At 41.3% G+C, this 15,714-nt stretch overlaps 1 protein-coding gene across 2 annotated transcripts in view; it reads right to left on the bottom strand.

Annotated features, from left to right (window-relative positions):
- Positions 1-915: 915 nt before the first annotated feature.
- Positions 916-15,714, bottom strand: part of LOC137870218 (guanine nucleotide-binding protein G(q) subunit alpha-like) — a 28,587-nt gene continuing 13,788 nt past the window's right edge. Inside the window, exons 2-7 of one of the 2 annotated variants that reach the window (XM_068707252.1) lie at positions 14,564-14,748; positions 13,484-13,638; positions 12,190-12,318; positions 9,486-9,615; positions 6,653-6,806; positions 916-6,065 (exon numbers count right to left, since the gene is read on the bottom strand). In XM_068707252.1, the coding sequence (XP_068563353.1) occupies positions 5,875-6,065; positions 6,653-6,806; positions 9,486-9,615; positions 12,190-12,318; positions 13,484-13,638; positions 14,564-14,748 (944 nt within the window). In that variant the 3' untranslated portion in view covers positions 916-5,874. Of the gene's footprint in view, positions 6,066-6,652; positions 6,807-9,485; positions 9,616-12,189; positions 12,319-12,838; positions 12,968-13,483; positions 13,639-14,563; positions 14,749-15,714 lie in introns of both variants that reach the window. The other variant, XM_068707253.1, reaches the window with a different exon arrangement.

The following is a 15,714-nucleotide window of genomic DNA, read 5'->3' on the forward strand; positions in this document are numbered from 1 at the left end:
GTATATGGCTGTAAATATTGCATTATTTTAAACATTAAATCAGGCAAATCGTCATTGCAGGCATATACATCTGCAGACAGTTTGCAGGATTAATAAACATCTAAATTTGAGTCATATCGTTATTTGACCGTAGCCAGAATTTTAGAGATATTGAGAACCCCACTCGCCTGGAAATGTTTGCCTTGCCACCTATCAAACTGTGTAAAATGTTTTATTTATAAAAATCTACTATATCTTTATATGGAAAATGGTTTGCTGGTATATTAAGGCTCTGAATCCTGTATAATTTTTTTGGGGGGGGGTTATTGAAATTGCTTCAAGATCTTTTTCAATAACTTATTTATTCTCTCTACTCCTGTAACTTGAGTATTGTTTTCTGTCGGTGATGAAAACTTAATAGATGTTCACATTCATTTACAAGCAGAGTTCACTGTTTTTTTTCAAAGACAACACAGTCACAATATTAGCTGCTACAGGGAACCAAACCAGAATTTGTGCACTTTTCAGTCCATTTAATACAAATGACATGTGTGCAGTTTATATCACAGCTACTAATTAACCATTGTTCAACGCATGCTATAGTTCTTCAGATGTTTTTCCCCTTTGTAGATGTTAAATACTACATTTAAAAAAGGAGCCACTGACTTTAATGACACAAAAAGGTATAAAAACTAACTTGTGGAGATCTGGCTCTATTTTTGTGTTTATTTTTTTGGTCAAAGTGTTGCATGATAATTGTCTTAATTTTAACATTGTACTGAAGAGAATGGAAAACAGCTTACTGGAAGGTAAGGAAAGTTATGTTAAGTATACACAACTTGTAGTATTTGACATCATTTGTATGGTTCTTTAATTGCAATATGTAAACAAACAAACACTTTCTCACTCCAAAGGAAATGTACAAGGATGCAATAAGAGAGTATAGGAACATATTTTATTCCAATTTAAAACATTTAAAGGAGAAGGCTATGAAAATCATTTTCATGTTTGAATGAGGTTCAGGCAACAGTGGTTGAAATGAAACATACAAAAGAGAAATATGGCTAAAATACTGTAAATCAATAACCATTAGGACCCTTTTCATGAGGGTGTTGCATGAATACAGTATCTCACCCACCCACTCCCTCCCCAACCTGACAAACACATGCAATTAAAATGACATTTATCTTTAAAAACAGCAGTTCATCAATAATCTTAAATATAGAATAAAATTGTCCTTTTTTTTTTTTTTTTAGTTAATTAATCACATACTTAAGTGTTTATTTCTTTTAAAAACTGGACCATGAAATTCACAGGCCCTCTGATTTTTCACAACATTGGCACTTTGTTAAGAGTCTGGCTTTACAAAGAAAGGGGATTGGCACACTCATTGTACATAATTTACATTTGGTATACTTAAAAAAGAAAAAAAAAAATCAAACAAAAAATACATTACTTTCAATTTGTACACCACTACACAAAGTTTATTTGAACTCTTTTAAAAAAGTCTGTCATCTTAAGTGGTCCTAAATACACGTGTTAAGGTGTGTCAACCTTACAAAAGAAACCAAATAAAAGATGCAAAGAGAGCTTTTAATATCACGGTATGTCCATCCCTCTAACCAGAATGGATCTCAAGCATAAGCAATAGCCATTAAAAGTGCGCGCGCGCGCACGCACACACACACACACACACACACACACACACACACACACACACACACACACACACACACACACACACACACACACACACACACACACACACACACACACACACACACACACACACACACACACCTCAAAGAGTACCAACGAGCGTGCTTGAACGGACGTGTAAGTTGCATGAATGCAGGCCCATTGCAGTGGTGCAGTTTCAGTGCCTTCGACCCAAAGAGAGAACAAACAGTCCAATCAAGTAAGAGGGAAAAAAAATCAGAAGAAGAGAGCGAAGAATGGCGGACATGTAAACACACAGCATATTCATTCACTCACTCACTCTCAATTATAACCACTAAAATATTATCCTGGACATTTCAGTACCTTCACTTGGCAAGTGTTTCAATAAATACATTAATACTGAGGCTTAACACACAAGCTTCATTTGGAGGGGAAAAAAAAGAGCGGATTGACAAAAAAAGTTTTACCACAGAGCTCTGGGTCAGGTTATGACAAATTATAAATTTTTCATAGCTTTTTCTGTGGCTGATTGATTTTGTTTGGCACAGTGTTTTGTACTGGATTGTCGTACAAACCCTCTCCACAATGCATTTTATGCAAAACAAAGCAAATACAGTACAAATCAATGGAAAAGGAAAACGACCTCAGCTCTGCTGATGGCTCTCATTACTGGTGGTGTAACCATGTGACCTTTTTCCTGTGTTGGTCCTGCGGCTGTGAGGGGCTAACCGGACTCGGCATGATGCGCACAAATAGTCAGCATGTGAAATCTGATACAAAGTTTTTAAAAGAGTACAACATCATGCCAAACACACCGGCCCCTGTAGTGGTCACCTTCATTTTGTTAATCAGCAGTCAGCAGTCCATTCGAGTCCAATTGCTCATCTACAAGACAATAAAGTGTAAAAAATAAAAAAGAGCCACACACCTGCCCATAAGGTGGGAACCCACAGTTCAGGGGAATGGAGTGTGCTTCCTGAAAGCCAAGCTGAGAGTTTTAAAAACACACACAGACATCACCGCGTTATCCCAGCAGTAAAGCGGAACACAAAACTTCTTTTCCAAGCTCAGTTACAGTTTGACAGCTAGTTTATTCATCCGCATATCAAAATACATAAGCTCTTCATTTCAAACTGAAAAGTGTGCTGAATTGTGACTTCTGTTAGCGAGTGAGTGTGAAAAGCGTCGCCCTATAAACGGGACAAACCGGTCAAGAAAAAAGGCCTTTAAATGTTTACTGAAGCACCAAAGATTAACCCACGACCAACACACGCTGGACAGAAAACTAGATCTCCACAGGAATAAGTTGACTCGTCAAAGTTGGAGCATTGCAACATCTCCAATGTTGCCTCAACTCGTGGAAAATGATGGCACTTAGCATAAATATACATGTCCCTTCTTCATTAAGTGTCTCAGGATGCACACAGTCTAAAGATAATGGCTTCATCAACACAATGTACACGTATACACTAAAGATGGGAAGATTACTCACACTGGGTACATGTGAATAAAACAAAGGTGAAGTAATACAAAGGGTGGGTGAATTCCCCCTAAAATTTAGCAGATCATGCTGCTTTTCTATATTTGTAAACCTTTTGGCAAACTTCTTAAGATACATCGAGGGAGTACGGCCGGATCTGTAATAATTTCTTTGATGTTTAATCTGACCCCTTCCAGCTCTTTCAAAATGTGCACAAAAAAGGTCAAAATGTCCCGAGAACCTCCCCTTCTTCTCACTCCAACACAGCCAAATGCCAAAGTCAAACATGGAAACACTACCAATCAGAAGAGAGAAGCCAAATATGCATAACCACATAGTGGAAAATATTATAAAGCCAAGAAGATCAGCATATATAATTCATAACAGTAAGAGGATAGTTAGTTTAGCGATAGCCAGGACACTAAAAATGTGCTATTGCACCTTGGGAAACCCCACTTCTTCTGACGTCAGCCATTCTCCTCCTCCAAAGGCAAAAAGATGGTGAGCAAAGAGCCAAACAGCCACCAGACTTCAGAAAAGTCATGTAAGCATCTGTGGACCGCTGCATTCCTCCCTCACTGAACCTGCGGCCATCACCCTCAACAGGAAGTCAACACACTTGTTCATTCATTGCCCCTCCCCCTCCCCTCCCTCGTGAATTAATTGCACCTTTCGCTCTATGCCGTTCATAGAGTCGTGTCCTTTCTACCAAAGCTGCTAGTAGCCCTTGTGATGAAAACGTTATGAAAACTTACCTGAATTACACTGTGAAGACAGAAAATAGCCACCTATCAACGTTCAGCTTAATGGAATATTCAAACAACTACCAGGTAAGAGACACAATATGGGATTGGTACCACTATCCAACACATATCCTTCAGAATTACAAAAAATAAAATAAAAAAATGCAAGCATCCTTGAACGGTAAATATTCAACCACTACGTTTTTTTTGTCTGATTTCATTTTCCTATTTGCATAAAGCACAAACCCGACATGGAAAATGTCATCCCCCCCATTGTCAAACATTTCAAAACAGAATTTGCGACAACTAAATACATGAAGCATCATTAGAAAGATAGAACACATGTCCATAAAATTGTTTTGATATTTTCACAGCAGTATAAAATCTCCTCCCGTCTCCTCAGTTGGAAAAACGTTTGAGCTGAAACTAGGGAGGAAGTCTCATTTACTGTATCAACAATACTCAGATCTGTTTGATAAATTAGACATACAAAAAAAGGAACCATTTACTGTCTCGCTATCCATTACAGTTTATCAAATGTTGGCCCAATAATATGGCAAAATAAAGTGGATTACAGAGAGAAGCCATATGGATGATCAAGACCAACTAACTTGCAGCGCAAAAACTTTTATCTACAACCGACTATTGCACTGTACTGATCGGGCATCATCATTCTCATGTTGTGCACAGGAAGATTATTCTCACCGTCAAAGAGAACAGAGAAAATAAAACACAGTACTAATTAATACGCGTGTGATTCAGACAGTCGACAAGAAAAAAAAAAATGCCACACGAAGTGAGTTGTTATGCCATCAACATCTGAAGGATCCACTTAATCATTGAAGCACTTAAGTTTGGCAATACCTGTTTCCAAATACACGTGTTAGTATCTGAACACTTAAGGGATGAACAGGATGCTGGCTAGCTAATTCTATTTACAGAAACAAAAAGTAGGTGCTTTGAATTTGGCAATGTGATACAAAATGACAGGGGTGTTGATAAAACAATACGTAAATAATCGGTAGTGTTGTCTCTCAATTCTTAGTTTCACCATCTATGTTAACGCTTGTAAAAAGGAGCATTGCATTCCTTTGAGTAGTCATCTTCAATTCAAATTGCAATTGGAGATCAAAAGCAGTAATAATATAACCAAGAAGTTAACATAGCTGAAAATATTTAAAGTCTACAGAGAACGTGTAGTCGTCTCCGTCTAGCCCTCACTCGGTGTGAGCAGCATGAAAACATTATTTACATTCAACAGAGCTTCTGCGCTCTGATTCGGGGCAAAAAAAATTGTCAAATACACAAATCAATACCCAGGGGAACCAAGTACCTCACTGCAACCCCAGCACTGCCCGATAATGTATTCCTATCATCATAATTAGTTACTCCTTTGCAGAGGAACAGAGTCCTGGTCCTGCAGCCTGGCCTCATGCCCTCCTGCTGTAGTGTGTAGCATGCATGGGTTAAATAAGAAGAAGGGGAGAGAGCCCTTTGTCCTTTGAAGTCTACTCTACCCACCTCCAACACACAAGCACTTTATGTAGTGTAAAGAAAGAAAACGTGAGCAGGGCCCAGAACAGAACCAGACCAAAAAGAGAGGGGGACACATGGAGGGAGTGTTATATTTGTGTTTGTACAAGAGGAGCAATTATCAGAGCCACAAAGAAGATTACCACTCTTTAAAAAAAAAGAAAATGGGCAAACCAACAACCAAGGAGCTCAGTGGACAGAGGGGACAGAACATGGATAGGGTCGGTCTGGTAAAGAACTCTTTGAGCAGCAGTGTGTTTCATGCAATTGTGTGTGTTTCTAGAAGTGGACTCTGCATTTTGTGTGTGTGTGTGTGTGTGTGTGTGTGTGTGTGTGTGTGTGTGTGTGTGTGTGTGTGGGGGTCTTGCGCTCTCTCTCTCTCTCTCTCTCTCTCTCTCTCTCTCTCTCTCTCTCTCTCTCTCTCTCTCTCTCTCTCTCTCTCTCTTTCCATTTCTCTTTTCACACCAGGTTGTACTCTTTGAGGTTGAGCTGCAGGATGGTGTCTTTGACGGCGGCAAAGACGAAGCGGATGTTCTCCGTATCGGTGGCGCATGTGAAATGGGAGTAGATGATCTTGTCACTGTCTGGGTTCAAGTCCACAAACATCTTCAAGATGAACTCCCGACCTGCTTGGGCGTCCCTCTGGGGGCCTGGAAGAACAACAGACCATGATTTATTTAGCTGCCATTGAGCATCACATTGGGATAATTGAACCTTTGTTTTTTTTTTTGTGTCATCCATCAGTATTATTTAAAATATGAGCATCCTAACAATTAAACAGAACACAAAAACATTAAACTAGCTTGTTCAGTCATGTACATTGTAGTACAGCATCATGGCCATGGGGTGTCGCTGTACAATCAAAAATGTAAAGGTTCCTGCCTATGTGTGCAAATAATGATACTGACACTTTTGGGATACAGCCACTTCCACTGTTACTGTTCCAAGATTAGAAGCAGTTAGATGTTCATAATGGTACAGGGCCTTCAAAAACGGCAATAAGTACACTGAAAATAAAAATACAGCCTCAGCATTACTGACAGAGCTTGACCGATGGCTCGACTTCTCCCCTGTATGGATAATTCATTAAGTTAATGCTTGAATATACGTCACTGCTGAGGCTAACACAACATGGTCCTACGCTACACAACCACACAGGGATAGGCAGGCCATATAACATGTGTGATGTCGCTAAGATGTCGAGTTGAGTTCAGGGATATAAAAAAAGTTAAATTACCATCAAACTCCGGGAAGTAGTCAACCAGGTGAGAATACATGATCTTCTCCTCCAGAAGGTCCTTCTTGTTGAGGAAGAGGATGACGGAGGAGTTTTGGAACCATGGATATGTGATGATGGTCCTGAACAGAGCTTTACTCTCCTCCATTCGATTCTAACAGAAGGAGAAAGCAGGAAAACGAACACGAGGTTAGGATGTATTAAGAATACAAGACTTCTCAAATTGAATCAATTCTGGCCTATGCACAGACGCTACGGTTAATATCAAATTTCACAAGGTACACATCTGATTTTCAGGATTATCTAAAAGTTTTTGGGTTAACATTCAATTAGCAGCCCCAACAATGAACAGACCTTTGTGTATCTCTGAAACGCTGCCAAAGCAGCGCTGAAAAGTGCCAGCCAGTTACTTTAATAATGGCGAGTCTGAATGCGAGAAAGGTTTTTTAGCTTTATCTATCTCTACTTTGTTTGCTGTTCACCTTTACCTAAATTTGATGAAACTTTGAAGCTGAAGAGCGCTAATAGCAATGACCAATAGAACTGAAACTCTGTCACCTGGACATCTGCCATAACAGGACTTCATTTAAGAATAAACTGCAGGGAAAGAAGTGACAATAAAAATGAAGCCAAATGAAACTAACATTTAGTTTGTCTTCAAAGACAAACACATGAAGAAACATTTAAGTTTATTTATTAAAACCTGCAATATTTTTTTACTTTCACTTATTATTATTATTGCTAACATTGGTAGCACAGTTTAGCTGTTAGCTTGTCAGACTTGGTCATTAGCTTATTAATGGTGATGGACTGTAGCTGGATGACATCAGATGGAATGTAGCATATACAGAGAATACAGGATATAGCAGTAATGGATGAGCTACTGCCAGGGAACACTCAGGATTGTCAAAACAACCCAAAAAAATGGCTCAAGACTTTCCCAGTTATGTTAATTCATCCAGACACGTTCCAAACAGAAGATTTACTCTTCCAAAGAAAACTGTCCAGCAAACACAGAAAGCGGAGCAAGTGGAGTTGGGAACCAACTCATGTAAACTGCTAAAAGCTTAGAGACGCTGTCAAACATGACTCGTCTAAACTCACTCCCCTTCAGTTTAGTCTTGGCGAGACATAATGTGATCCTGGCCAGACTTGAACCCGATGAAATCAAAGATGTTTGAAAACATTGTCGTCAGGCTCCAGCGGGTCTGAAGGGTCAAAGTCTCGGTGTCGAGCCCGTCAACACGGCAGGATAATCTCTGCAGACCGTGATGCCTTAATGCTGCCCGGACTCGTCTCGGCCGTCAACCATTTAGAAACGGAGCTCAGTAACTAAATCTAAATTGTCCAGCGGGGCCTACCACCTGCGGCCATACGACATATTACAAGCAGGAAGAAGCAAATAAACAGCAACCTGCAAAAATGTCCTTGTGCGTACAATAAAGGCCCCACACCTGAGCAGGCCCGGTGGAGATAAAGTACAGTATGTGTGCATTAACTAACTCCTGCCAGAGTGGACAAACATTGACACGGTCGACCATGACGCTGCAGTGATGTGCCGCACACTGAGCCTAGATTATGAAATCCATTCGTCATATGACCGGAGGCCGGTTTCACGAAACAGGATTTGGGGTCATCGAGGTGACTTCAGGGTTAACTCTGAGTTTTCAGACGGAGGTTCACTTCTTACCGGGATAGATCACCAGATAACAGATCAACTTGTATAAAAGAGCCGCCTACTGACCAATCAAAGCTCGGTACGTATATATCGTAAATTAATATGACACAAAGACGAAACATTTTTAAAGTCATAATCTAAACTAAAAGTAACGCAGTTTAAAAAGATCACTGTCATCTAGAGCACAATATATCTGACTATAACCACGCGTGTGTATTATATTAAGCTACTGTGTTGCAGATGTGTGACAATATTTTAGCCTTATTCGTTTATCTGTAACCCCGGCGGTGTGAAACGGACTTGGGAGTATAAATAAATAAATAAATAAATCAGTATATGTTCTCTCATCATATATTCACTTCCGTGTGTTGCAGTGTGACACGTCAGAGTCGTGTCTTACAGTCACAGACTGGATGCAGTGTTACTTTGCTCTGGTTACTATAATGTACGCTGTGGCTGATTATAAATTATGGAAGGAAACCTTCTTACTGCTTAGAGTTATGTTTTTATATTTATTTTTAATAATCTATCGTGCTCTATATGAGGCTGATATTATAGCCATCTGTTCCTTTAAATATTCACAGAGTAGGCGATTTCTTGCCTGCTGTCCTTCCTTCATTTAACTTCTACGTATTTCTCCAATCTCATAGTTTTCTCTTTATTTGTAAAAATGCGCCACTCTGCTGACAGCAGACTTGTCCATGTTTGTGATTGGTCAAATGCAGCAAACAACGCCCCTTTTATGTGAACGCAGCCAGATTGGAATAACCTGGGTTGAATTATCGAGTTGATAACCAGCTTCGTGGGGCCGCTTAGCGGGATCATGGTTGTTAAGGTCGGTTAAGCCAGATAACTTAAAGATAGACTGGGTTTGTTGAGGGTTTGTTGTCACATGAGCTTCATTAGGGATAATTCTATCTGGACAGTCAAAGAGGACAGAGCCTACGACATTTACAAACTATATATCCATAGAGTTTACCGAGAGACCAAGCTGTGAACACAACATTGACGTATTATGACCTTAGGAAGTAGATATGGTGAACATGTTAGCATGTTTACACATCGAGCAGACACAGAGCAACATTAGCATTCATTGAGAAAATGTTGTGCATGCACTCAACCGTTCAGAGATCACAACTATTTCTGCCGTCTCACCTCGTTGTCCGACTCCACCAGGACTTGGTCGTACTCGCTGAGCGCCACCAGAAACATGATGGAGGTGACGTTCTCAAAGCAGTGGATCCACTTCCTCCTCTCGGACCTCTGACCCCCCACGTCCACCATCCTGAATGGAACACGAGGAGATGAGAATCACATAAAAGAGAAGAAATGAGAATTAGATCTAAATCTATCACATTATCTCAAAGACTGAACTTTTGTTAAACCCTAAAGCCACCAGCCAAAAGAGCGGGGTCACTTCAAGACAGGGTTATGGTTTTCAAATGAAAATTTCAATAGAAAATGTATCAGTGCAAAGAGGCATTCGTCTTGTATAGCGTGTCCTGAATATTTCATTTCCACTAAGCTTTGTATCCAGTGGTGGCCAATCAATACATTTCAAAAGGCAGTGTGGTCTCCCTATTGCTACTACGTTAACATATAACTAATGAGACGAGGGTTGCTCAAGGCAAACACCCCTTTTGCACCGATAACAAACAGAAGAAACGTGAACAGAGAATCTGCAGCGTGAATCATGGAGAGGACAGAGCAAACCTTCTCTACGCCGAACCAAAATAACTACAAGGAAGAGTGTGTGTGTGTGTGTGTGTGTGTGTGTGTGTGTGTGTGTGTGTGTGTGTGTGTGTGTGTGTGTGTGTGTGTGTGTGTGTGTGTGTGTGTGTGTGTATAAACAATGCAACCCTTCTCTCCTTTCTCTACAATGTAGATGCAGGAGAGTCCATGCAGCAGAAATATTTTCTTGTTTAGAAGTGCTTACAAAAGGGAGCTAAATGTGAAAGATATGAGAGGAGCAACAGATGGAGGTCAGAGGAGGACAAGGGGGGTTGTTCAAAGAAATATATGAGGAAACAATGGAATATTAGAGAATAAGGAGATCAAGAGGAATGAGAGAAATTGAATCAAATGCTTGATATATGGGTTTCAATTCTGAGGTAGGAGATGTGGATGGACTCTTGAATAAGCTGGATTTATGGTCCATGTTTTTAAGATGAGTTTTCTCCCCAAATAAGTGCTAATGGGATTTAATAAAAATTTGACTGAAAAGATAATGCTGTAGATAAGAACGGAAGGAGGAGCAGAGTCAGATTGTTTGATCTGTCGATATACTAACTAAACTGCTACTGAAATTGCAAACTCAGACAATGAATTAAACTGTGATTGTACTCATCAGTTGAGTCAGTTCAAGTCTCCGCCCCTGAGAATTTCACCCCAATATCATTGAAAAGACAGTGGAACGTTGATCACACATCACAAAAGGTGAACTCAGTGAGTCTGTCAGAAGGAGGGCGGGCATTGATAAATGTCCTCCAGAAGAGCCAGCCCAAAATAAAACCCCTTCACATTAGACAACCTCCTTTTTTTCCCTCTAGCAAGGATGAGTGACCTACTTAGTACGCTAAGCTCTCCTATGCTGAATAGGCCAAGTGAAATTACATTTTCTGTGTCTTCAAAAGCCAATTAACGGAGAAGGAAGCAAGTCTAATGGAGATGTGTGTATGAAAGGCTTCCCTGTTGCGGCTACGGCCCTGTCAACTGTGAGCAGAGGCAGAATAACGCCACATGTGCTTGTTACTATACACGAGCCTGAGGAACTTCTCATCCGGCATCAAGTATCCTCCACGTTAAATTACATGAATATGACAACTCATTCTCACAAGTCCCTAAACTAAGAAACCTCAAAAAGTGTGCTCTTCTTCCAATAAAACCTGACATCTCGCATTCATTCCCTCTTCATATTTGTATTCTCGGTCACTTAACACAAGACTGATGTCATTGAGAGCATGTGGTGATTCACCAGCAGCAGCACAGCCGAGCGGAGCGGAGCCTATCGGCTGGCTGCAGCAGGGAGGCTGGGAACCTCTTCAGCACAACCTCAATGCAAGCAGAGTTATTTCTAGCCTTGCCAAGCGTAGGAGGGGGCTGACATGATGGCTTCCTATCGATTCGCACTCTTCTGTAATCGCTCTTGTTCACTGAGTCCAACTCTATCTTCTCATCTTCTCTCTTTTTTTTTGTGTGCAAGAGATGGAGGAAGGCAAGCTGCTCTACGTATTGGTGGCGGGTCCTAAGACTGTCTCTGTGCCAAGTCCTGGAGGCTATGTGTCTGGACTACACAGAACAACTATTATATAAAAATGCCTTCATGAGCCGTTCAGTTTCTCCATGCTGAGGGATTGTCATGAAGCATCCGTACATAATTATTTACACAACTTTGTCGTATAAATACACAATCATCTAGGCTTGTTTTCTACTGTGACAAATTAGAGACTGCAGTTAGTATGTTAATAATACGTAGAAGTATGTTTATTTTCATTATAAGCTATTCTGCTAATGCATGTTTGGTCTAAAAATGTGCCCAAAAAAGGTGAAAAATGTCCACCACAATTTCCCAAAGGTCATTAAACTGCTTGTTTTGATCAAAATCAGACATTCAGTACCCCTGTACAGCCGGAACAGAACGATCCTTTGTTTCATGAACAGATGTTTCCGCCAATGCGATGATTTGACTGCGAGACTTGTAGTCGAATCAGACTTCTGAATACAATGAACGCCGTGGACTGGGGACATTTATTCAGACAAAATGAGGACATAAAAGATTGTTGTGGGTGACGTATAAACATGTTGACAGAACACTAGTGGGGTACATAAGTTAGTCAAAGTAGTGTTGTTCTTCTTCTACCTGAAAATGATGCTTTGCAAGTCGAAAGGGTATTCTATGATCCCAGTGGTTGGGATTCGAACCCTAAGCACGTCCTGTTGGGTTGGTAGATAGGACGGTTCAGCAATACGATCCAGATCACTTAGATAGCTAGAGACAGGAAGGACAACAAAAGACAGACAGAGGGGGGGAAAGAGAAAGTGAAGCATAACAGCAGATACAGCACACCCCCCTCCAAAAAGCAAGTGGATCAGTCCAGATGTAACTGCAAGAAAGCCATTCCCAAGAGTTATGAAGGGATTAGGGGACGTTTTTGTACCTCTACCCCCAAACTGTCTCTTAGAAATTCAGCTTCATCCTTGATGGCAGCTCCCAAAGACATTTACGTTCCTCCATTTTCCTCATTTGCTCCCCCTCAAAGTTTTAAGGAAGCAAGAACTTTTAACTCGACTCCAAAAAGATGATTAAGCGCAAAAAAGAAGCCAACTTTGAAATAAAGATGAGACTTGAATGGAGGTTTGGGGCCTGTACTTGAGGCCGGTCTTTGAGAGCGTACCATCAGGGATGTGTTAAAGGACACAGCGGCATCGGCGGTTTTTAACTGGCCGACCAACTGTATCGAGCAGCTAGCCAACCAGTGACGTCATCGGGCAGCACTTGACACCAGTACCTGAAGATAATATTCTCCAGGTCAAACGGGTACTCAATGATACCGGTGGTAGGAACTCGAACCCGCAGCACATCCTGCTGAGTGGGCATGAACCCTGCTGACGCTATTCGCTCTAAATCATTAAGGTAACTGTGGAAAGGGAGGGAACATGTGATGAAGATGCAAACCACCCGTCTCCACAGTATGAGACCTCATGCACATGTGCACAAACAATCACTTGTCAAAAACACATAAAATAGCAAAACAACATTCAAACAAATACATATATTGAATGAGCCAGTAGTAGCTCTAAAAACTAGGGATACACAAGTAGAAGCTTTCATTTTTCCCCCAATCCTCAACTTTTTAGAGAGCCATATTAGTCTGAAATGGATTAATGTAGGTTGGAATTAGCTCGGATATTATTAGGAGTCGGTTATAAATCTGCCAACATTTCCTTTTCCATGACTCTCTCCATGTGCCTCCACTCTTTTCCCTTCCTCGGGTCGAGTGCATGATACCAGTTAGGAAACGGAAAAAGGGGTCTATTAACATCTGGCAACTTTTTTGATGCATCTGATTTCATTCCTCATGTCGTTGGATACCGTTATTAACCAACTACATCACATTAAGTAAATGAATTAAATAATCATTCATTAGACGTACTATTTGGTTGAGTCGGAGAGCTGGTACTCTCTCCTGCGATCATAGGCCTCCTGGATGCCAGGGTCAGCCCACAGCATCTTTATCGCACTGGTGTACGGCTGCTCGAAGGAGGAAATCTTCTCCACGTCCACCTCACGCACCACCTGGGCATTGTTCTGAGAGAACAAGAAACAAAGCACACTTTTAACAACATGTCAATTTATTTTATGCAAGATTAAATTCATGAGTGAAATTCACAAGCGATCGCCTCCCAATCTCAGTGTCAGGTGCTTTCTTAGCCAATTATTGACTAAAAAGTCCCGGGGAGTCCAATGTCTTTCTATATCGGCCACACTTACTTCCTCTACAGTGCTATATTCCTAGAAGTATACATTATAGATACATATCCCCAGTTTTAAACTGCCCTTTTCTAGAATACACAGTATGTGGCCTGGATTCAGCATAATGATGAGTTGTCAGAGGCCACAATTCACTCTACAAGAGCAGTTTATTGATTTATAATCGTGGTTTGCATGAGATTAGCTGGACATGAGTGTTGGACTGAGCAATCCAGCCCACTGGTTACTGGCCATGCCGAAAACAGTGGTCAGACATTTCATAGGTGCAGGGTTCAAAAACCGCCCCAGGAGGAGAGCCGGGACGGGAGCCAGGACGGGAGCTAAGCAAACCCAGCTAGGACCTACCCAGCCTCCTCCTCGCTGATGTCCGGGCGCAGAAAAATAAGATGGGAGGAAATAAGCCTTCAGGCTCACCCAGTAACAGAGACCTGGCCGCATTGTTGATTCCCAGATCGGGCTGCACTTGACCTGTGGACCTCAGCACAGAGCGCAGGTCTCTGCCACATCGATGGCAGGGCGGACCGTCAAAAAAACCCATTCAATAAACCAGTATTTCAGTAGCTGCTCAGCACTGTATATGCCTCACAAACTAGCAAGTATAACCAAGTATTTGGACATCCATTTTTATAAACACATCACACAAGAATATTTTCACCCTAACACCAGTGTTGAACAAGTTCATTTTAATATGTGTGAAGTGAACTTTGATCCAGCTCTGGGGTAGGGGGAGCTTGGTACACACCTTGTTCTGTTCGTACTTGTACGGGATCTTCAGGGTCTCGGTTGCACGGATCATGGCCTGCATCGAGGTGAAGATGTTCTGGTAGACCAATTTGGTGAAGCCCTTCTTATCCTCATCTGTGTAGCCTGACCCGTGGATTATTCTCATCTGCTTGATGAAGGTGCTCTTGCCACTCTCTCCAGTACCTGAAAGGAAGACAACAACGGGGGAGGGGGGGGGGGGGTTAGCATCTGACTGAAAAGATACAACTGTTGTATTCGCCACCTTTGACATGACTAGTACCCTACAGTGCTCACCAACAACTGGAAAGAAACAAGGATGAGAGTACTACATTCAAACTTTTGTTTGAAAAGCGGGCCGATGCTACAATACCCCAGGATGAGCTCTAATCCATCCACCCTCGTCTAACAAATCAATTAAAAATACACAACGAAGTAGCTCTTTCACATTAACATAGTCAACAAATGTATTTTGTCAGACCAACAGTAAGACTCTAAGCTGTTCTCAAGAGTCTACAAAGCATAACAGTCGTGGTCAAATTTGAGCCTTTTTTATATAACTCATATTTCTGTGGTCTTTGCAACAGGCTGACCTTGTCTGTCCACCTCCAACCTGCTGCTGACACACAAGACTGTGAAAGAATCCACACCATCATGCCTGCAGGCAGTGAGCCAGACCTCAAAGCCAACTCGCTCGGTGCTTCACCAGTACAGGCTGCTAAGCTGAGTATTCTTCCTCCTGGCTCACTTATTGTTAAATTACCTACCAATTAACATATTTTGTATCCTTTAAAAATGTATTCAAATGTTACTTACTCATGGCTGTATGTACTTCTGGTAAACAAGAAATGTGAGCTACATAGTCCTGAGTAAGGGACTTATACCACAGTCAGAAATACATGTGGACAAAAGTCTCTGAGACGGGCACCGTAACAATGAAGTGTGATCATTGTTTTGGCTGCGGATGGACAGTCTGGGGTAAGTGGAGCAGCCCAGAGTAACCACATGAGGGCTGCACGGCTCACCTCAGCTCAACAAAGAGCCCGGTGAACCGGGTTCACTCCTCCAACTTTGTATCACAGTGACCATGCATATGTACACAGAAATACCTCGTCATAGAGGAAGAAAACATGCAGGGAAAGAAATGCACAT

This window comes from Cebidichthys violaceus, unplaced genomic scaffold, assembly GCF_023349555.1.
Source record: "Cebidichthys violaceus isolate CVI_PGR_0920_01 unplaced genomic scaffold, fCebVio1.0.p SCAF_13, whole genome shotgun sequence".
Lineage (NCBI taxonomy): Eukaryota > Metazoa > Chordata > Actinopteri > Perciformes > Stichaeidae > Cebidichthys > Cebidichthys violaceus.